This window comes from Giraffa tippelskirchi, chromosome 3 (assembly GCF_054371585.1).
Source record: "Giraffa tippelskirchi isolate mGirTip1 chromosome 3, T2T-mGirTip1v1.2.pri, whole genome shotgun sequence".
NCBI classification, from domain to species: domain Eukaryota; kingdom Metazoa; phylum Chordata; class Mammalia; order Artiodactyla; family Giraffidae; genus Giraffa; species Giraffa tippelskirchi.
Genome location: NC_137277.1, coordinates 147,742,450 through 147,765,461, shown reverse-complemented (window position 1 = coordinate 147,765,461; position 23,012 = coordinate 147,742,450). Strand labels below are relative to the sequence as shown.

At 42.1% G+C, this 23,012-nt stretch overlaps 1 protein-coding gene and 1 pseudogene across 2 annotated transcripts in view; one reads left to right on the top strand and one right to left on the bottom strand.

Moving 5' to 3' along the window:
- LOC145542617 (aldehyde oxidase 4-like) overlaps positions 1-22,792 on the bottom strand; it is an 83,534-nt gene extending 60,742 nt beyond the window's left edge. The window contains exons 1-7 of one of the 2 annotated variants that reach the window (XM_081581800.1): positions 21,999-22,792; positions 14,275-14,605; positions 11,458-12,226; positions 8,550-9,097; positions 8,043-8,203; positions 5,835-5,892; positions 1,758-1,854 (exon numbers count right to left, since the gene is read on the bottom strand). In XM_081581800.1, coding sequence (XP_081437926.1) covers positions 1,758-1,854; positions 5,835-5,892; positions 8,043-8,096 — 209 coding nt within the window. In that variant the 5' untranslated portion in view covers positions 8,097-8,203; positions 8,550-9,097; positions 11,458-12,226; positions 14,275-14,605; positions 21,999-22,792. Of the gene's footprint in view, positions 1-1,757; positions 1,855-5,834; positions 5,893-8,042; positions 8,204-8,549; positions 9,098-11,457; positions 12,227-12,448; positions 14,606-14,726; positions 14,830-21,998 lie in introns of those variants that run through there. The other variant, XR_014079976.1, reaches the window with a different exon arrangement.
- On the top strand, positions 7,212-7,585 carry LOC145542621 (biogenesis of lysosome-related organelles complex 1 subunit 1 pseudogene; annotated as a pseudogene).
- Positions 22,793-23,012: the final 220 nt, after the last annotated feature.

Sequence of the window (23,012 nt, the reverse complement as noted above, 5' to 3'; positions counted from 1 at the left end):
CTACATCAGATTCTCATCTCACTGGTTGGGAATGGGGTCCAGGCTTCATTAGTCCAGTTTAGTCTCTCGGAAGAGTGCTTAGTATACAGAGCAAGAGTGAACCCTGGGTTATTGTGCATTTTTGCATTTTTTTTTTTTGTCCTCCAGCTGCCCTCCTCCATTAAGTTTACTTTCTCTTAAAGTTATCTCCCTCTTCCTTTTCCAGGGCTCATTGCTCTCCTGTCTTAGCCTTATGCGTCATCCAGGAAATAGAGGCATATTCTCCTGTCACCGCCCAGCCCACCTCTACTCATCTCTAGCTGCAGTCAGCCTCACCCCAAGTCCAGGCCTGGAGGGCGAGGACACCCCACCCCACCTCCTCCCCTGTGCTCTGAATCCTGTCTATTCTTGTCTCCCCATGGACTTGCTTCATTATCAATTGCCCTTCTAACCTCTTCCTTTCTAGGGTCTCATTTCTCTAAATTCCCTTGAATTTAGAAGTTGAAGTGTCTTTTTGTGCTAAAAATAAATCCCCAGGCCAATGTCTCTCTCCAGCCCATCTTTCTCCCCTTCTTAGTCAAGTTTCTTCAAAAGCTATCCATGCCTTCCTGGCCCTCCAGTCACTCCTGTGTATCTGTACCTCGTTTTCCAGCCCCACAAGTCTGCTGACAGTGCTCTGGGAGCAATCTAATGGCTCTGAGCCATGTCCTGGTGTTTCATACTATTGCACTTCTGCCACCTTGGAACTTTCTCTTCTGGATGCTCCTCATTCATCCCTGGCTACTCCCTCTTGGTCTCCTTTGGAGGGTGTCTTTCTTTGCCCATCTCCCTGTCTCTTGTTCTGCAGTGTCCTGAGCTTGGAAGCTCTCCTGTGATTCCCACTACATTCTAAATGACCAGGGTTGAAAACTTGCTTTTACCACTAACTGGCCCTCATAACCTTGACAAGTTAGCTAACCCTCTTTGCCTCCATTTCCTCTTTTTTCAATATGAGTGATAGTCGAGCCTATTTCAAAATTGTTTTGGGGATTGAATAACATATGTAAACTATTTTGAACAGTGCCCAGCATTCAATAGACATTAGCTATTTCTATTGTCATTGTTAGTATCTATGTTGATAACTTCCAATAAACTAGTTCCAGATGAGACTTCTCCTCTGAGTAATAGACCTGTCTATGAAGATACTTGTGGACAATCCCTCTTGCACGTCCCATAGTAACTACAATGCGATTCGTCCAAAGCTAAACTCACCCCTTTCCTTTCCTTTGCTTCTCCTCTTCCTAATTTGTGAACAGCATAACCCAGAGACTTAAGACAAAAACCGACTCTCCTACCACATGCGATCAGTGAGCAAATTTACATTTTAGGTCAAGGTGACATTGGCTCAGTCACATAGCATGATGGGAGGTCTCACTCAGCCCTTCAGGAGAATAACTCTTCTAGTATATGTTGACCTTAACCTTCTGCAAGGACAATGCATCACTTCTTTGTGTGTAAACCATTCTTGCCTGGCCCTCAGTCTGAGATCTGCTCAAAAGCAAAGCAAATATCTATACAGCGAGAGACAGAGTGCCCCTGAGAGACTGGAATGCAGGACAGATATACCCTGATGGGAAGAAAGTCCATAGGAAAGATCTGGAGGATGGGAAGCCACAGGAGAGCAGGTCCAGAGGCGATGTGAGTGCAATGGACACCTGGAGAGAGGAGAGGGGACACAGGGACAGGAAGTGGAGGTTCTACATTCTTTCCAGAAGTGCTTGGGCCAATGCAAAGGATACTGGATCTTCTTGGTCTTGGGGTCGTATCTGGACACCATGACAGTGCAGGCACCGCAGCCTCCACTCCCACAGCCGTACTTGGTGCCGGTGAGGTGGACTGGAAGGAAGGGGGTCAAGGAAAAGAGGGACCCAGGCTGCTCTGCTTTCTATACTGTTCTTCCTCAGATACTGATAACAAGTGAGTCATTTTCTGGAATCTCCTAAGATTTCCTGCTTAAGAGAGCTGTTCCACTTTTTTCACATAGTGAGCTAATTGATGAAAGGTGAGAAGATATTCCTACACACCCAAATCGCCGATGCATTTGTGAATGCGGCATTTTCTGGATTTTAGAAAGACAGTATGGTGCTCTCCAGTGGGGCGAGGGCAGCACCTTGTAATCAAAAGCTCATGCTTCTACAGTGAGTCCTCTGGATATTCACACTGAGTGGGACACGTGAAGTCTACAAAGAGCCTCATGCCAGTTAGATCAGAGTCTGCATCCAAATGAATAGGGAAAAGCCTGTTGAATTCAGGGTTGGGGAAATGGATTCTGCACTCGTGTTATGTTATTGTTGTGGAGGTGCTGGGAGGAGGTGCATATGTAAAACTTAGAAACCTCCACCAGGAAGTTTAACTTATCCTAGTTCAGCAATGTAATGCTTTTATTTTTTTTATAGGATTACAGGATTAGAGAATATGGATTGATAACTTGGTTCCTGAACCAGTAATATCAACAAACTCTTGCATACCTCTTCCCTGTAAGACACTGGCATGTTTCCACAAAGAAAGAACAAATAATATATGTAATCCCTTTGCTTCAGGTGCTATTAGAGTCTACTAGAATTTGCTTGGGAACTCTCTGGGTGAGGTTTAAGAAAGATTTCATGGGTGCAGATTATAATTGGCTTGGGTGGAGGCTGAGAATTTCATCTTAGAAATTACTGCCCATGAAGAGATAATACCAGGTCGGGACACCACAGAGTAGGAAGCTGAGATTCTCTACAGAGGTTCAGAGGGGGTGGCACCCCGCTTCCTCTGTTCCCTTGTCTGAGCCCACTCAGGCAAGTCAAGCTTTCTGTCTTCAGGCAGAGTCATGTGGTTGATGCCTTAGTGAGAGTGTGCCATTGACCTGAAGGGAAAAGGCAGAGAAACCCCTTCTATTTGCCTTTGGTGACCTGACATTTTCAAGCAAAGGAATCCAGAAGCCGTCTGACTCAAAGAAGAGGCAAATTTTTAACTTTTCACTCTGTCAGACCTTAAAGCAGCTCTGTGCTTCTTGTTTTAACATTGCCTTGAGTGAAAAGTGAAAGGTTGATTCAACCAGCTGCTTTGCCCTCTGGTTACCAGACAAGTAGTTTGATGCCTCCTTCCTCCAGTCCCACCAGAAGTGCCTGATTCAGGCAGTTTCTTCCATGTTCTGTTGACTCATCCTAAAGCTCTTCGCTAGGTAGGGTGACCAGACAAAATATAGAACACCCAGTTAAATCTGAATTTCAGATAAAAAAATGAATTATATTTTAGTGTAGGTATGTCCCATGCATTCAAATTCAAATTTACCTGGCCATACTGTATTTCTATATGCTAAAGCTGACAACCCCACATAAGTCAAATACAAACAATAATATATCAGAAGTTTATTTTTCGGTCCTTTAAGAAAAGAGCTTTCTCAGGGCCCCAAGATACACAACACTATGGGCATACACAGAAGTTACCCTGAGACTAAATGCTCATGGCCAGTGTGTGCAGCTGACCCTGGAATTTCCACTGACTTCTGGCCATTCATCAGTGAGTGATTGTGTCTTGCATGCCAAACTTGACTCTTTGCCTCAAGGATCTCACTCCTCATTCATCTCTTGCTATACCCTCCCACCCCCACCCCCCAAAGCTTTACATCCATTGGAATAAACTGCTTTCAGTTCCTCTAAAGCAATATATTCTCTTGCCTCTGCACCACCCCACCCCCCACACACCACCAACAAGAATACCCTTTCGCCCAAGAATTCCCCTTTCCCAGTAACTCCTACACAACCCTTCTCTCTTCCTTCCTTCCTCAAGCCTGGTGGGAGTGCCCTGTCCATGTTCTCACAACACGGCACTCATCACACCTGCTGTCTGTCTCTTCATTCACTAGATTGAGGGCAGAGGCTGTGTCTTCTAGCTTACTTCTGCACACGTGGTGCTTGGTAAAATTCAAATACTGAATGAAGAGTTGTTTCGAGAACTGCAAGAAGTGTTAGGGCTGGGTATGTGAAAGGTGTAGGAAGATGAGGACAAGTGTTTAGGATGTCTCTGACCCATCCTGTTTCTCCAGTTTTATCCTAGAGCCAGGATCTCACAGTTGCCTTAAAGCAATTCTCTAGTCCTCTTTAACCCATGTAGCTGTGGGACAGCAACTCTTGCTGGTGCAGTATCTTGTTTTTACAGGTCAGATTACTTAACAGCAGGCCAGGATCTGTCATGTAGAAGGAGAGGTGCCATGAGGTTGCACCCCAGCAGGTCTGGGCCGCGTGGGTGGGTTGCCATTTCCTTCTGCAGGGGATCGTCCCGACCCAGGGATCAAACCCAGGTCTCCTGCACTGCAGGCAGACTCTTTACTGTGTGAGCCACCAGGGAAATGGGTGGCTGGGGCTGATTCTGTCTAGGGCTCTACCAGCCTTGCTTACCTGGGAGCCCACGAATTTTCAGCTTGTTCCTAATATAGTTTCTTCACTTTGGGAGTCTAGGGAAAGCATGGTAAAGTGTGGCAGAGATGTAGGAAGGTAAGAAAAGGGAAGTGATAGGGTATGCTGACTAATACAGATTTTAAACCTGGGTAAATGGGAGGTGGCAAAACCAAGGAGGAAGGATTTGGCCTGTTTGGTTTTTTTGTGTTATTTTAACTGTAATCCCAATTCCCTGAATAATGAGTGCAACGGGGACACTGAGGGGCAATACTGGCTAGAGTAGTAGAATAATGGGGGTAGGAAACCAGATTGAAATGTTAAATAGTGAGAGATGGAGTCAGCAGAGAAATGAGACATTAGGTACACAGAGTTGTTAGGTAGGTCTGTCAAGGAAAGGACAGGGAGAAAGGAAGTCACGCTTCATGTTTTCAGGTGTTCATGTTGGGAGGCCAAGAGCCAGAAGCAGAAGGAAACGAAGATTCTGGAGCGAGGATTGTCTGGCACACCACTGATTCCTCAGAGCTTAATATAGTGCCTGGTTCTTACTAGACACTGAATAAGTATACTTATTTTTAACTTACTATTTGTTGATTTATTTATTGGCCATGTGGCTTGCAGGATCTCAGTTCCGTGACCAGGGATTGAACCCAGGCTATGTCAGTGAAAGCCTGGAATCCTAACCACTAGGCACTAGGAAACTCCCCCCTAAAATCTCCAAACTATTTTGAAACAATTGTAGTCTCATAAGAAGTTGCAAAAATGGTACAGACTGCCCTATGGACCTGTTCCCTAGTTTCCCCCAATGCTGACATCCCACAGAACTACAGTGCAACACCAAAACCAGGAAACTGACATAGGTATCATGCCGAAAACAGATAACGAGAGGCTAGAGTTTCTTCAGATTTTACCATTTATGCATGCTCTTATACCATGTGGTATACTCAGCTCTATGCAATTGAATCTCATAGATCTGTGTAACCACTGCCACGGTCACTCTCTCATGTTCCCCTTTTTAGTTACACTCAAGCCCAAGAAATTCTTTTTGAATATTTACCGAAGGTGCAGGAGGAGTGAGATGTGAAAAAGGGTCCAGATCAGAAGTGAAGAGCTGGAGTGCATTAGTTATACAATGGGAGTTTGAAATATGCTTATAAAACCTTGTTTTCTCTGATAAGGATTGTCAAAAGGCATAGATGACAAGTCAATGAAATGCCCTTGTGGGAAGGTACACACATTGTCAAAAAATACAACGAATATAGCACATATCTGTCACTTTTAAATGCATTCTCTGAACTCCAACTAGACTGTGCAAATTGAACACAAGGGTATTTATCTAGAGCAAATACAAAAGGAAGAATGACTTCCTTTAGAAGTCTTAGCATGTTTTCTTTTTACCACGAAAGCCAGATTAATTACAGTAAAATAAAAGGATACGGATTTTCCTCAAGTAGAATAGTAGGTTTACTTCAGGATCAGCATTCTTCTCTATGACCTACATTGTGAAATAAGAAGGGATTTTAGGAGGATAATATCAACATGTTATGGCAATCCTATCTGTTGTTTTGGGGGCATGTTTTTGAAAGGTGCTGGCTTCACAAGGACCAAAAAACGACAAAAGAAGCCTTTTCTAACACTGGCACTAGAATTCTGGAGAAATAATGGAACACTGTTTCAATGTCTCTGAACTTTCTCATATATGTGACAACTGTAAATTCTGGATTATTTTTTCCTTAGAGTTACTCGGAAAGGATCCAGATGAGGAAACAGACAGATTCCAAAACTGACTCAAGATAACTCAGCCACATGAAGTCATGAAAAAGCTTAGCCAGAGAAGATTCTCTAAGGGAGTCATAGGAGAGTATGTTATAAGGGAGCCTCTTCTGTCCCCACCAGCACCCCTTGCCCACTGAAACGGAGGTGCCTGGGTAAAGGAAGGGCTTAAGGGAGCAGGAATCTCCCCTCTGCCTGTCATGTGGTGCTCCAGGCTGCTACTCCCAATAGATCGAAGCCTGCACATGAGATAAAGTTATATGTCCTCCCTGACTCAGGCAGCATCTCTGCTGGGTACAGTCAGGCAAGATTAGACAGGAGAATTGGAGCAAAACCCATCAGGAAGTGGCGCAACACTGAAACTAGAGACACAGGACCTTATTCCACTAAAAGTGTTTTTGATCACCCCAGGAAAAGTAACAAACCACATTATTTTTCATAACCACCTCCTATTTTCAAGTCTCCTTTTGAGTCCTCAGAAGATTCACTCAGCCAGAGATGAGCTCAGTGCTCCCCACTTGGAATCTCAGCTTGCAGAGCAGGCTGAGCAAAATGTCATCACAGAAGCAAAGCATTACACCTAGACTGCTTTAACACCCTAACGGTGTGGCTACGGAAATTATTTCCAAGGTGGAAGCAAGATCGGGGTCGGGAGTGATGGCCTGCAAGCCAGGACCACTGTCCCTTCCTCCTGTGTGCCCCTACATTGAGGGGACACAGCCTGCTGACACTATTCTGTGCTATAAAGACATCGATGTTCCTGATGCAGCATTCTAGGTAAATGTTTCTCAACCATTCTAATTGCTGGATCACCGCTACACTTGATTTAGTGCTGTCTTCAATCACAGTATTGCTCCAGGCCCAAAGTAGCAGCCAGGGATGCTTTAGCCTCTAGTGTTCATTGATCAGCCTGAAAGTATTTATTAGGGCAAAATAAAATCCTCCTTTGCTATTATTATCCTCAATGTCATATACTCCTTCTATTAGAACAGTGTTGTTAGGAGGGGGCCGGATATGCCCTGCCCCCAGCCCACCATGACCATGCTGTCCCACCTGCTGAAACAACACCAGGCCAAGCAGAATGAACGCAAAGAGCTGCCACAGAATAGGTGAGAAGTCATCACTCCAGCCACCTGCCTGACAGAAGTTTTGGTGGATCACCTCAATGTGGGTGTGGCCCAGGCCAACTGGAGCCAGAAAAAGCTGGACCACAAGGTGAAGACCCTACAGATTCAGGCTGCCCAGTCTGCCAAGCAGACAGGTCGGTGGATCAGGATGGTGGAGAACTTCAACCAGGCACTCAAGGAAACAGGGTTGTGGAGAACAGGGCTCAGAAAATCGAGCTGGACAGGTGCACCATCGCCACCACGCTGGAGTACATCTACAAAGGGCAGTGGCAGTCAGCCCCCTCCTAGCCCAGTTGCCCTCCCTTCCCTCACTCCTCCTACCTGCCCCAGGTGGGCAGGAGGGAGGCTGATAGCCCATGAATAAAACACAAGCCTCCAAAATAAAAAAAACAAATAAAATAAAATAGCATTGCTAAACTCAAGCAGAGCTAACATCCATGTAATGGGAAGATGACATAGTTTTTAATGCCTGGGTAAGAATCACTACCATTATAATTTAACAAATAAAAATGAGAGTTCCTTATTGAGTCCAAAAGAAAAGAGCAAACTAACACTCCCAAGCTTTAATAATTTTGAACTAAACCCTAAACTAATGACCCATGGTCAAGTTCATACTACTACATATGACTTGAAAAAGACAGAAAAGGGAGTTTAAATAAATAAGAAACAGCATCAGTGAAAGAAAATCAGCTTGGTTTTTATCTCTGACATATGAAAATTCATATTAATCATATCATAAACTTACCTTTCTTCCATTCACAAAAAAAATCAACTCATCAGAATTGGAAAGAGAAGGCATTATGTCAGGAAAAATACCTCCACCAGGATAGAACGTTATTTTTTTCTTGGAAAGCAGATATGTTAGGGCAAAAACCTGGATGCTTCTCAGCCTTGGGGAAGCCCGAGCTGCCAAAGCAGGAAGAGAAGAGATGATTTATAGCCACCCTGGCAGACTTGAAACACCAACCAGAGCTCCCGGCCCACCCAGCCTGCAAGCATGCTCTTTTCCTCCCTTCCCATGTCAGTCAAGTCAGTGATCTTGCCAGTCCCCTTTGGAATCCAAGACTGGTTTTACTGGGGGAAGGTGTTTAACATCAGGAATGAAAAAAATAAAAGCAAGTTTTAAATAGACTATTATTATTTTTTTAACTAACAAAAAGCCATCAATTAATTCAATGCTATTAAAACTCATGACACTTTCTTAGGTTTTTCTCCAGTTAAAGGGCAAAGGGAGATTTCACTATGCACATACCTTCATAACTTCTTTATAGAGACTTCATAAAAATGTGTCCTTAACTGCATTAAGCAGTCTGCAAGTATATTCTCTTAATCTTTTTTTCATATTCACTTGCTTCTCTGAAATTAAGAGTTAAGACATTGAACTACTTAAAACCAGAAACATGTTCAGAAGCTTGCTATGGGCTGGAGACCCTTTTCAGGACTCCCCTAGTCCTACAGTAGCTTGATAAAGTGTTGTCATCTTCTCTTTAGAGATGTAGAAACCGCAGCACAGAGACATCAGGTAATTTGTGCAATGTCACACAGGCAATGATGGCAGAGTTGCTCCAGAGTCCGTGTCTTTGACCTCCTTCCTGTGCTCAAGATGGAAACATGGTAGGAAATGAGGCTGGAAGGGTGGCCAGTGGCCAGAGTCTGGGCCAGAGCATGGAGGGAGGCCTGGCAGGCATGATGAAGGTTTTGCTGAGTTGTCTAAATATGATGGGAAGCCACTGGAAGGCTTTTAGTAGGGGTGACAGGGTCTAGATTTTAAAAAGATTCAGATCTGGTCTCCATGGTACCCTCTTAGCAGTAAAAACTCATTTCTCTATACAGTGGAATGATCTAATATAAACCATATTACATCCCAGCTGAAAACTCTCCATGGCATAGAAACGTGCAAACTCCTCCCCCTGGCCATGTCATCTTTCTAGGCTAGGCTGTTTGTAGAGAATGAAGGGTAGGGACAAGGGGAGAGAGAAGAGAGATAATTAGAAGTTATGATAGTGGCTCAGCCAAGGGATGATGACGACGCTTGGACTAGGGTGCCAGCGGGGGGCAGCGGTAAGAAGGGCCCAGATGTGCTGACAAATTGGATGTGAGGTGTGTGTGTGTGTGTGTGTGTGTGTGTGTGTGTGTGTGTGTGTGTGTGTGTGTGTGTGTGTGTGTGTGTGTGTGTGTATTGTATGTGTGAGGGATGGAGTCAAAAATGTCTCTGCAGCTTTTAGGCTGAGCAGGTGACTGGGGCTATCTTACATGTCAAGTTCTATTTGGATAGCAAAAGTTTGGGAACCTAAAAAACACGCAAATGGAGATGGTGAGTAGGTTGGGTTGTTGACTATTCAAAGTCCCCCACCCCCTTGCTTCCTGTCTTGAGGAAAGGGAAGGCTCCAGGTTTGGGGCAGAATTTCCCTACAGAGACTCCAGTCTTCCTTCAAGCCCCAGGTTCTGACCTCACTAACTGGGCAGCAGGCTACCTACTCCCCTGCCTCGTAACCTCCATGGTTCCTGTTCACAAACCTCTGCATGCTGCTTATCAAACAGGGATTTGAAGGATGAACGGAAGAACAAACCAAGGCCATTTCAGCAGAGGGAACCACTGTGTAAAGGCAAGGAAGTTTGAAATTGTTTATTATGTTTCAGAGATTTACAAGTAGTTTATTTTATTCTTGTGTATGAATTGCATGAGAATGAGTGAGAGGAATATGAGTATAAAATAAGACGATTCATTTATTCAAAAACATTTGTGTGCCTGAAAAGATCACTGTTCTCCTGGATCTCAGATGTGTGTGTGTGAACTGTAAAGTACTAGATAAAATGCCATGTATTTCTAATATGATGGGATAACAAACAGCTAGAGAAATAAGTTAACTTCAAGAAATGAATGGTAAAGACGGGGGGATGATACAAACAGACTTAAAAGACTAGCTTAGTTTTGGGTAGTTAGCGCTAGGGTGCCTTCTCGAATTGAGTCCAAAAAGCCAACCCACTGAGAGAAGGCACAAGAGAAGAGTCCCAAGTGACCTCAAGGAAGAAATGAACTTGTCACGTTGAAAGCAGAAAGAAGGCCAGCGTGGGTGTGTGCTGAGAGCAGGAGGAAGATGACATGAGAGAAGTCAGAAAGATGACATGGCCAGGGGGAGGAGTTTGCACGTTTCTATGTGGGAAGGGATGCCATGGAGAGTTTTGAGCTGGGATGTAATATGGTTTATATTAGATCATTCCACTGTATAGAGAAATGAGTTTTTACTGCTAAGAGGGTACCATGGAGACCAGATCTGAAGCTATTGATGGGGCTGATGGAGGATCAGACTAGGGTGCAGGGTGGTGGCATCAGAGATGGAGAGACAAGGACAGAATTGCTATGAATTCTGGAGGCAGAATCCACTGGATAGATGAGATATGGGTGTGGGTAAAGGAAAGAGAGGTCTTAAGGATCAGTCCTAGGTTTCTGGCTTGAGCAGCTGGGTGAACCATGGGGCTGTTTGCTGAGATAGCAGGACTGGGTTTGTAACACTGGGGAGGAGGGCAAGGGAGCCAAGGGTCTTTTCTTGGATCTGTTCAATGTGAGCTGCTTATTTGACTTCCAAGTGCATGTGTCAGTTGGGTACAGAAACCTAGAAGTCAGAGGAATCATCCAGACTGGAGACCATTAGCTCATAGATGATAAGCACAAGCTACGTGGGAACTGTAGAGTATTTCTACTGCGGCAGGAAATATTAGCTGATGTGCTTCCACCTTGCCACTCCTTTTCCCACTTTCAGGTGTTGGGGAGGCCATGCCACACTCCCAGGCTTGAGAGTGGGGTTCTCACATCAGGAAGCAAAGACAAATGCAGAAATGCCAGGAACAGAGACAGGGATGTCAAGGCAAGTGTCCCCTCCTAACGCCACTGTCCCAAATCTCCTACAGGGACTTTGTACCGCTGGGTTTCCTCTCTGTGGGACCGAGTTTTTGCTGCCAGCTGGAACAGTGCTTGAGATAGAATTTAAACATATATATATATATATATATGTATTTTTTGAGTAAATGAGTATATAAAATATATTACAGTTGTGTAATAGCTTCAGTATTCGAATATATGCTGAGTGAAAAGCTTCACTGTATTAGTTCATTTAATCTTTGTGATAAACTTTGAGGTAGGAATAGAGTCTCCAGTTTACAAATGAGGATCTGAGGCACCCAGAGAAAGACAGTTAACACACTTTGTACAAGTGAGTCTGTGCCCTATGAAATTCCTCCTCATAATTTCACATGCTTGTTTCCTCAACTTCCTGTGAGACACAGAATAAGTTTTGGTTTCCCTGAAAGGCTGGTACCACGTTACCCTAACAGAGTAATAAAGTTTTCACTGCCTGTGAAATAGAAACTACTGCAGCTCTTAAATGCCAGGGCAATTTACCCCCTAGCTTTTATCCATCAAAATTTGAAGAACTGTAAGGGCATCTGACTGTGGGTGCCTTCCAGCCCCTGGCTGGGTTGACTTAGTTTCACCACTGATGGAGCATGCTTGGTAGGAAGATCCAGACCCAGCCTCCTGGAATGTATTGGCAAGTCCAGGTCCAGGCTATTCTGACATCTTTTTCAAGCAAACCGAGCTGCGGTGTCTGCCTGGTGAGTAGAAATGTGTATATATAGAACACCAACTCTTCTTTAAGATTTAACCACAGAGTTCCTCCCAGAGCCTATTTAAGCTTGTAATAATACAGAGATGTGGTTTCTCCCACCATGTGAAAACAGGCAGTTGCACCTTGTAGTCAGTTATTTCTTAAGCTCTTGCCTTATCAGTAGGCGTGGATCTTGTTTAGTCAGAGATGTAAGACTATAGCCTTCTTATCCTCCCTGGAAATGCAGGTCATGTTGGGAGCTGGGCTGCATCACAGGCCTGGAAACTTCATCATGGAACCCCTCTCTGGAGTTTGAAAGCACCAGCTGTAGAAACACACATGTGTCACTTGTCCATGTATAACAACTTACACACCCAGACAGAAACCGATAAGCCAGATTAAGGTCAGATTGGTGGGTCTGCTGTAAGGGCAGTCAGTTGCAGTGCTTGACAGAATTAGGAAGAAACAGTCTTTCTGGACGTGTTGTGACAAATTATAGATTTTAATTAACACTCTCCAAGAGACACAAAGACTGGAAAACACATTATTTTTGGCTACTAGACTATTTTTATTTCTTGGCCACACAGCACACCACACGTAGAATTTTAGCTCCCCTACCGGGGATCAAACTCGTGCCACCTGCATTGAAAGTGTGATCTTAATGACTGGACTGCCAGGGAAGTCCCAAGACTGTATTTAATGCCACTTGGTACGTGGAACTGAGGGAACCGGAATCTGCTTGTACACAAATTTGGTCACCCAGGGCCAGAACATGTCTTTGGATCCTAGTGTAGTTTGTTGAGGGACAACCAGTCATGGTCTGTGGGCAGATCCCATGAGGGTTAGCACTGTCCATCATGGGTACTTTCAGCTCAAGTCCCCTTTCCTGCATCTCAGGACCAATGTACCTGCAACCCCAAGATTCTGCCCTCTGCTGGGCTGATGCATCCCAGTTTAGAGGGCCACAAAAAAGTTTTTTCCTTTTAAAATCAGAAGAAAAAATGAATATAAACCACTCTGGTTTATAGTTTTGTACCAAAATTATATTCTGTAAAATATAATTTCTAATGTTTGCTTGTGGAAGGAACCCACAAAAGACAAAAGTTCCCCAAACAGGCTCCATCCTGCACCTCCTCCCTCAGTTACAGGGCACACTCTGAGAGGCAGGTTGAATTTAGAAGAGAAAATTTTGCAACATGGCTTGCCCACAAACCTAAGCCAAATTCTTCAACTCTGCTTTTAATAAAACTGGTAGAGTAATTTGATTTTCATCTGTCTAATTTTTCTTGTTGTTCAGCTGTTCTGAATCCAGGCAGCCTCTTCAAAACCCCAGGATGTTGGCTAATCATTTCAGTCTCACATTCCCAACTACTTATTTTGCTGGGTAAAATCCATTATTTTCATGAACTTCTGGATGGCTAAGTGTTATTCTTGACACTTTCTGGTTCAACTAAATTACCCAAATAATAGTTTCACTGTGGTCACCTGGACTCTTACAGTTTGGGTGTCTCTCCAGCACAGGGAGCATCCAGACAGGTATGAGTCTTTTGGGATCTGATTCAGTAAAGGGGTCTTTGTGTTTGGTTGTGCTCACCATAACCTTGGCTCTAATGGCCAGGTTGAAAATCTCCCAAAATGGACTTCTCTTTTCCATTCTAGTCCCTCAAACTCCTTTCCACGCTGCAATTGGAAGAATCCATTGAACACACAAATCTAAATATGTCAGCATTAACTGTGTGTGCCTAAACCCTTCAATGACCTGCCCTGTATTTGGAAGAAAGCAAAGATGCTAACTAACCTGGCCCTGACTGGGAGGCTCTCTACCCTGCTGACATGTTCCCTGCGCAAGCCTTCTTCCAGTTGCTGGCGCACAGCCAGAGCCCCACCCCAGAGCCTTCAAGCACACTCTCTATTCCCTGGCACCATCTGCTACAGTTCTTGCCCAGACAATGCCCCCTTATCCTGAGGGTGTGGCAAGCTGTTGCTCTCTCAGAAAGCTGTTGGACCCCCAAGTCTCAAGGTCCCAGATATTACCTTCATTGACTACTTTATATTTCTTCTGGGCACTTATCAAGGCCCGCAATGACATTTGTGTGATTACTTGGTTAACGTCAGTCTCTCCTATTGAATCATAAACTCCATGTGGGTCTGTCTTGTTCACCGTGTGTTTCAAATGTCTAGCACAAAGCCTAGCTCACCTATAACTTTATAAAGACAAAGGATACTTTTGTAAAAAGAAGAACTAAATCCATACTGTAGTGAGCTTTATGCTAAAGGTTTTAGAGTGGACTACTATCCTGTTCTTTCTTACTAAACAACTGATAATAAGCCTGTGCAGTGTGGCTCAAAGAATAATTGAAGTTCTTTCTGGACCTTTTCCTGGATGATCTATGGTGTCCTTGTCCTGCTAGGAGTCTTATTTCAGGACTCTCAGTGCTCATCACAGACAGGTCCTAACTTGCTCAAAGAAGAGTCTTTAAGTATAAAATCCCTTTCAGCAATATCTACTGAAGTCTTGACTTCTCTCCAGTTTGCTTCACAACTTTCTGGATGGCTGTTTAATTCTTTAATGAAAAGGCCTGCATGATGCTGTGCCTTTGTTTAACTTCAGCATCCTCTTATCTGTGTTCTCTTTGGTAGCTTCATTCTCTCTGCAGGACTGGCAATACCTTCATGACTCTGCACTGGTGAGGGTACCTGCATTCTGGAATAACAATAAGAGTTCATTTTACTGAGTGCTCACTATGTGCCAGACACTGTTCTAAAGCATTAGCTCATTTAATTCTCAAACCAATTAGATAAGGATTATTATAATCTCCACTTACAGGTCTGAAAAACTGAGGCAGGAGTATTCACCAGTAAGTACCAATTCCTCCCTAGGGGCTTGTGGATACCATGACATTTCTGGGCAGCTTCATTATTTCTTCACTGAAAGAAATAATTAGGGGGTGGCTTGGGAAATCTGTCTCCTCTCCTGCTCCCCCAGTGACTGGGTCTTATAGGTAGATAGTGGGTATATGCAATTTTCTTCTGGCTGTGAAATATCTGCAATCTTGGCCAATCACTCTTTCTCAAGAAGGAGCAGCTTCTCTTTGCTTGGCAAAAAGAGAACTGGAATGCATACATGGGCTGTAAATGTTAAATGTTTAGAAGTGGATAACCCTTTACAGTACTGGTCATAATAGGAACTCAAAAATGACTGTTGGGTGAAGAAAATAGTATGAGTGGGATGGGTTCCTCAGTTTTCTATATTGAAATTCATTCCTCCAATTTAGTGGAAGATAAAGAAATAGTAAGTCTACCCAAGAAGCTAATATGTCAAGGGATGATGGCAGAAAAAGATTATCATCAGAGCAGATCAAGTAAGGCATTTCTTGCTAGTCTTCAAAGAAGCTTCACCACCAAAGAGTAGCTGGATTTTCTTGCAGGACTGTGTTGCCTGTGCATTTACTCTCCCTCTCTATGTCATTCTGTTCTCCTAATACTGACTTGAATCATGTACCCTATTCAACAATCCAAACCTCCTGCCAAGGTAGTAACTGACAGACTCAGTCCTCTAATCTGTCCAGTCATTTGGGCCCTTTTACTTCCTCTTTCTATTTGTGCTTTGTTTTCATTATTTTTCTTTACTCTTTAATGCTATGTCTCATGCATATGCTTCCCATCCTCCCCATTCCAGTTTGTTTCTTATTTCATTTTCTATTTATTTTCCCAGTAAGCAGTCATTAGTGATCACAATGCAATCAAATTGGAAATTAATGATAAAAAGACAAATAAATGACATCTAACCACAGATAAATTTTAAAGTTAAATTCTTAATACTTAGGTTCAAAGAAGGACTAAAAACAGAAAACAAAGACATAACAATAAATGACAATGAAAAAGTTATATGTCAAAACCAATGAGATGTGACTAAAACTGTATTGGGGGAAAATTCTATAACTTGAAATGTTTTATTTTTAACCTAGAATGATTGAAAATAAAAGCACTAACCTTTCAACTCAAGAAGGTAGAAAAATAAACATAAATCCAGAAAAAGCAGGAAGAGGGATATAACAAAGATAAATACAGAAAAAAATATTTAGAAAATGTGAAAAGTGTTGAAATGATCAATAAAAAACTTTTTTTTTTTTTTTTTTTTTTTTTTTCAATAAAAAACTTTTTGGTGAAAATCTAGTAATTAAATATTTAACAAGGGAAAAAATGAGAAGATTCAAATAAACAGAATTAGGAATAAGAACTAGGATATAGCCATTATATTCAGCTTCATGCCTAAAAATCTGCATTGCTTATGTTATCAAAAATTTAGTACATGTTCCTCAGTGTAGTAGGACAAATGCACTTCAATGGAAAAAATAGTTGATTATGAAATATAGATATTATGGAAAACAATTTAGCCATTAAAAATAATGAAGGACTTTGGTCCAGGATTATCTTTTCAAGAATTCCTAGAGTCTTCTCTCCTCTTCCTGGCCTCCCTGTGTCCAATCTATTTACTTTGGCCCACTCACCACAGATTTTCCTACAGTTAGTTCTCTCTGATGATGTCACTGGTGTCTTTAACATCCTTTCATCACAAAATCCAGCAAATCTTCCACATGAAGCTCTTAACCACTTGCTAATCAATCTTAACCACTTGCTTAAGAACACATATTTTCGGAGGGTGTGTATGTTTATGAAATATAAGACATAGTCACTTCCCACAAACTGACAGCTGGATATAATGAATGATTCAGTAAAAATTACAAAGTGAGTCTTATTAACTACCCAGAGGCAAACTATGAAGCTTAAGGTGGGTGAGGCATGTGAACACACTCTGGAAATTCGACAGTAACACGCAGATATTGGCTATAATTATTGTCGTTATTATTTTCGTTGCTAATAGTTTCAACAAAACTCCTGACTACATGCACTGTATATAAATTGCCTCCCTCATTTCAAATTCCTGCTTAGCCTGCCACCCTCTTCACTCTTCACATGACCATCAGATTGCAGCTCTAGTTTTTGAAAGTGATGGATGCAAAAGAGAGCATCTCAAAAGAAAAAAGTGAAAGTAAATGAGAATTCAAAGAGGATTTATTGAGCTGAATGGATTTATGGTGATGCCATGAGCAAAATCAGCTTGTTTGTATAAATTACAGAAATTTTACAGAATAATGTTTGATACTAGGCATTATTCAGTATTTGAACATTTAGGTTAGAATACCACATACCGGAGAATTTTTAAATATGCTTTGGTTATTAAAAATATTGAGTGTTTATGCCTTTGAACCTAACCTATAAGAATACTGGCTGCAAGTATTTTGACCACTCTCATCTTAACACCGTAGATCTGTTTTAGTAGTGAATACAACCAATATTCATTTTTGAGCACACATACAGGGGAAAAAGAGTCAATGAATAGAATTACTTTGTTGAAGTTATGGTGGCAAATATTTCCACAGGTTTTATGGAATTATTTCTATAGTTCTCTTAAATTCCCTTTCATTTTAGAATTCCCTTTCATTTTAGAAGGTGACTCTGCTTTACCTCACATTTTATTGAGTGAATTAATAATTCTTTGATAACTGAGAGCCTTAGAAGTCAAGCAAGTTGCCAACAAACTTGTGCATTAAAATAAATGAGTATTTGCTTTCACAATCGTTATGGACTATCATTCATCATACTGCCATATTTAATATGGACTAATGATAATAGCTCAATAAAAATAACTTTTAGGCATAGCATCTTGTACATGAACCAAGAACTTCCAGATGTTCAAACTGGATTTAGAAAAGGCCGAGGAACCAGAGATCAAATTGCCAACATCTGTTGGGTCATTGAAAAAGCAACAGAGTTCCAGAAAAACATCTACTTCTGCTTTATTGACTATGCCAAATCCTTTGACTGTGTGGATAATAAACTGGAAAATTCTTCAAGAGATGGGAATACCAGACCATCTGACCTGCCTCCTGAGAAATCTGTATGCAGGTCAAGAAGAAACAGTTAGAATCAGACATGTAGCAACAGACTGGTTCCAAATTGGGAAGGGAGTATTTAAAGGTTGTATATTGTCACCCTGCTTATTTAACTTATATGCAGAGTACATAATGAGAAACGCTGGCTGGATGAAGTACAAGCTGGAATCAAGATTGCCGGGAGAAATATCAATAACCTCAGATATGCAGATGACACAGAAAGCAAAGAGGAACTAAAAAGCGTCTTGATGAAAGTGAAAGAGGAGAGTGAAACATCTGGCTTAAAACTCAACATTCAAAAAACTAAGATCATGGCATCCAGTCCCATTACTTCATGGCAAATAGATGAGGAAACAATGGAAACAGCGAGACACTTTATTTTCTTAGGCTCCAAAATCACTGCAGATGGTGAATACAGACATGAAATTAAAAGATGCTTGCTCCTTGGAAGAAAAGCTATGACCAACCTAGATAGCATATTAAAAAGCAGAGACATTACTTTGCTGACAAAGGTCTGTCTAGTCAAAGCTATGGTTTTTCCAGTAGTCATGTACGGATGTGAGAGTTGGACCATAAAGAAAGCTGAATGCTGAAGAACTGATGCTTTTGAACTGCGGTGTTGGAGAAGACTCTGAGAGTCCCTTGGACTGCAAGGAGATCAAACCATTCAATTCTAAAAGAAATCTTGAACATTCATTGGAAGGGCTGATGTTGAAGCTGAAACTCCAATACTCTGGCCACTTGATGTGAAGAACTGACTCACTGAAAAAGACCCTGATGCTGGGAAAGACTGAAGGCAGGAGGAAAAGGGGACGCCAGAGGATGAGATGGTTGGATGGCATCACCAACTTGATGGACATGAGTTTGAGCAAGCTCCGGGGGTTGGTGATTGACAGGGAAGCCTGGCATGCTGCAGTCCATGGGGTTGCAAAGAGTGGGACATGACTGAGAGACTGAACTGAACTGATAGCATCTTATGTATTTTAGATGAAGATGTGTATGCTAATGACCTGCCAATTCTTTAAATCATTCAGAAAATCAACTCGTGTTCTCAAGCCCCAAACTTTAGGTAACAGCATTTAGAATCAGTAAATGGAATCTAAAAGGAAAATTCAGAAGACAAGGAATATGATTTAAAAACAGTAAAAAAATTTAAAACTACTAACTATGCTGCTGCTGCTGCTGCTAAGTCGTGTCAGTCGTGTCAGACTCTGTGGGACCCCATAGACAGCAGCCCACCATGTGTCCTTGGGATTCTCTAGGCAAGAATACTGGAGTGGGTTGCCATTTCCTCCTCCAGTGCATGAAAGTGAAAAGTGAAAGTGAAGTCGCTCAGTCATGTCTGACTCTTCTCGACCTCATGGGCTGCAGCTACCAGGCTCCTCCATCCATGGAGTTTCCCAGGCAAAAGTACTGGAGTGGGATGCCATTGCCTTCTCTGCTACTACTAACTATAATTTGCTGCAAAATAGTTTCTTTTTTGAACATTTAATTTATTCTTCAAGAATTTTTTAACTTGTATAAGCTTGTTTTCTCTCTTTCATTGTTTTTGTGGATAAACTGAAAGGATCCTTAATTCTTTCACATGCCAAAGCAGAAACTAAATGTCCACAATCTTTACTCTAGCTAAAAAGAAACTAAACTGTTATTTCAAAAGAGCAGTACATAGGGAATCAACATATCAAATAATGACAAGTATTCTTATTTAAAATATTCTTCTAGAACATATATAGATGGATAACAGGCACATGAAAAGATGCTCAACATGACTAATTATTAGAGAAATGTGAATCAAAACCACAATGAGGTATCACACCTGTCAGATGGTTATCATCAAAAAAATCTACCAAGAACAAATGTTGGAGAATGTGGAGAAAAGGAAACCTTCATACACTGTTGGTGGGAATGTAAATTAGTGTAGCCACTATGGAAAACAGTATGGAGGTTCCTTAAAAAACTACAAATAAGAACTACCATATGATTTAGCGATTTTACTACTGGGTATATATCCAGAAAAAATGAAACCACTAATTTGAAAAGATATACATACCCCAATGTTCACAATAGCACTATTTACAATAGTCAAGACACAGAAGCAACCCAAGTGCCCACCAACAGATGACTGGATCGAGAAGATGTGGTGTATATACACAATAAAACATCCCTCGGCCATAAAAAGAATGAAATGCCATCTAAAGCTAAAATAAAAGTCAAACAAGCACAAAACTATCTTAAATTGATAAAAAAAAAGTTAAAATGTTTACAAAACCCCAAGAAATTATGTAATTTTTAAAAACAAGAACCTACTGGAGGGATATGGAAAACTGAGGCAATTCAGTATGTAGTAAGAACAAAAGGCTAAACACACCAAGCAAAACAAACTTTAGACTATAAAATTCTTTCTTTAACAATGTTTTATCTAAATAAGAGAACATTTACATAAAGATAACTACATTTACATATGGATAACTAGAATTCACTAATATTTGGTAGGGTCAAAATTTATCTAAAATGAAAATTTGTATAGTGTTTATTGCACAGTATAGTATTTCCCAAATTCTTCAGTAACTGTCTATTAATGATAAACCAAAAGCACAAGATACCATCTTTATAACATAATTACTTTAAAAGACATTTTCTTGGATTTAAATCTTTTCTTTTTACATATGCAAAGGAGCATGATAAAGAGAAGGCATTCAGAGATAACTTTTTCACCCTTAGTAACTTTAGCTTTAATTAGTTCAGTGAGGTCCTTAAAATATAAAGGAGGCAAAACAAATTTGTAAAGTTCTAGTTGATGAGATTCAGCTTTCTGTATTTTGTAGCTGACAATCATTTGCAGTTTTCTTTTCTGGTGACTTATACAGGAAGTTATAGCAGACACACAAAGATCAGAATTTTGCTAAGTTCAATACCAGCTGCTATGGAAAAAGAGTGAATATAACTGAATGTTGCTTCTTCAGGGTGGTAAGCACACAGAAGTATCAAATGGCTCATCAGAGTCTCCAGCTAGAACAATAATGCTAATAATTTAAGTAACAAATCGGGTCAGTGTCCTGTGTGGATCACAATAAACTGTGGAAAATTCTTAAAGAGATGGGAATACCAGACCATCTGATCTGTCTCTTGAGAAACCTGTATGCAGGTCAGGAAGCAACAGTTAGAACTGGACATGGAACAACAGACTGGTTCCAAATAGGAAAAGGAGTCCGTCAAGGCTGTATATTGTCACCCTGCTTATTTAACTTATATGCAGAGTACATCATGAGAAACGCTGGGCTGGAAGAAGCATAAGCTGGAATCAAGATTGCTGGGAGAAATATCAATAACCTCAGATATGCGGATGACACCACCCTTATGGCAGAAAGTGAAGAAGAACTAAAGAGCCTCTTGATGAAAGCGAAAGAGGAGAGTGAAAAAGTTGGCTTAAAGCTCAACATTCAGAAAACTAAGATCATGGCATCTGGTCCCATCACTTTATGGGAAATAGATGGGGAAACAGTGGAACCAGTGTCAGACTTTATTTTTGGGGGCTCCAAAATCACTGCAGATGGTGCTTGCAGCCATGAAATTAAAAGACGCTTACTCCTTGGAAGGAAAGTTATGACCAACCTAGATAGCATATTTAACAGCAGAGACATTACTTTGCCAACAAAGGTCCGTCTAGTCAAGGCTATGGTTTTTCCAGTGGTCATGTATGGATGTGAGAGTTGGACGGTGAAGAAAGCTGAGTGCCGAAGAATTGATACTTTTGAACCGTGGTGTTGGAGAAGACTCTTGAGAGTCCCTTGGACTGCAAGAAGTTCCAACCAGTCCATCCTAAAAGAGATCGGTCCTGGGTGTTCATTGGAAGGACTGATATTGAAGTTGAAACTCCAATACTTTGGCCACCTCATACGAAGTGTTGACTCATTGGAAAAGACCCTAATGCTGGGAAGGATTGGGGGCAGGAGGAGAAGGGGACGACAGAGGATGAGATGGCTGGATGGCATCACCGATTCAATGGACATGGGTTTGGGTAGACTCCGGGAGTTGGTGATTGACAAGGAGGCCTGTACTGCTCTTCATGGGGTCCCAAAGAGTCGGACACAACTGAGCTTACTGAACTGAACTGACTGAGTGTACACCAGTTATACTCACCATCCTGGGCCTCCCACATCGCAGGCTATTCCCTCCATGTTCTTTACTGATTTCCCAGGTCCAGCCCACTACGTGGTTCTTTCCAGAGCATAGCAAGCCCACTCTCTGAAAAAGAGGACAACCCTCCTGCAATAGTGAAATACTTTGCCTAGTATTCTCAGGGAGGCCATTATACTGGTGACAAAATCCTCAAATAAACGCTGGCACGTTTTTGTCCTTGCTGTTTTAAGGAAGGAAATCTTCCTTACACTCAGGAAACTAGGTGTCTGCTTCAATTAAACTCTTCCCTGCACGCAGAAGGCACTAGGTGAAAAAAAGTCCACTTCCTGAAAGAATATACATCCATTTGTACTCGCATTGATACAACACAGATGAATAGTCTGGTGAGATTTACTCCTAGCTTTTGCAAAGCTTGACAAGTGGGTTTCAGAAGCATCAAGATATCTGCAGCTATCAGTATTTGAGGCACTTCTCTTTCCAGAACGGTTTTCCTTCGGCCCTTGTCAAGTATGGTTTTCAGTCTGTTTCCTACCAAAGTATTTTCCAAGAACCACTGAATCTACTGCAGACAACAGCCAAACTGGCCTCAACATGTTCTGCCTGAAATTCTCTTTGCTCCAGAGCACAACAATAAACGCCACCACTGTCGCCTTGTGGTCAAGGGTCCTCAAGACACCCGGGTGCGCTTTTTACAAGGATGTGCTGGATGTACAATTGAGGATGGCTGCTGCTGGCCTGGTCGCTGTTCCTAGGTCCCTGCGAGCGGGGTTCTGGTGATGCTCACTGGCTTGTCTGGGTCCTGGTCCTCCCGGCACCCGGGGGTTAACGGCTCAACGGCTCAACTGCGGCGCTGCCCCCACGCCTCCCAGTTCAGACTTTGACGACGCCAGGCCACCGCGCGTGCGCATCGAGACCCCACCCAGCCCCGCCCCCACCGGGGTCTCTTCATCCCAGAAGCTTGGCCGCGCGGGGCCTGATGGGAGGGTAGGATCATCCTCTCCATTGACATTTATG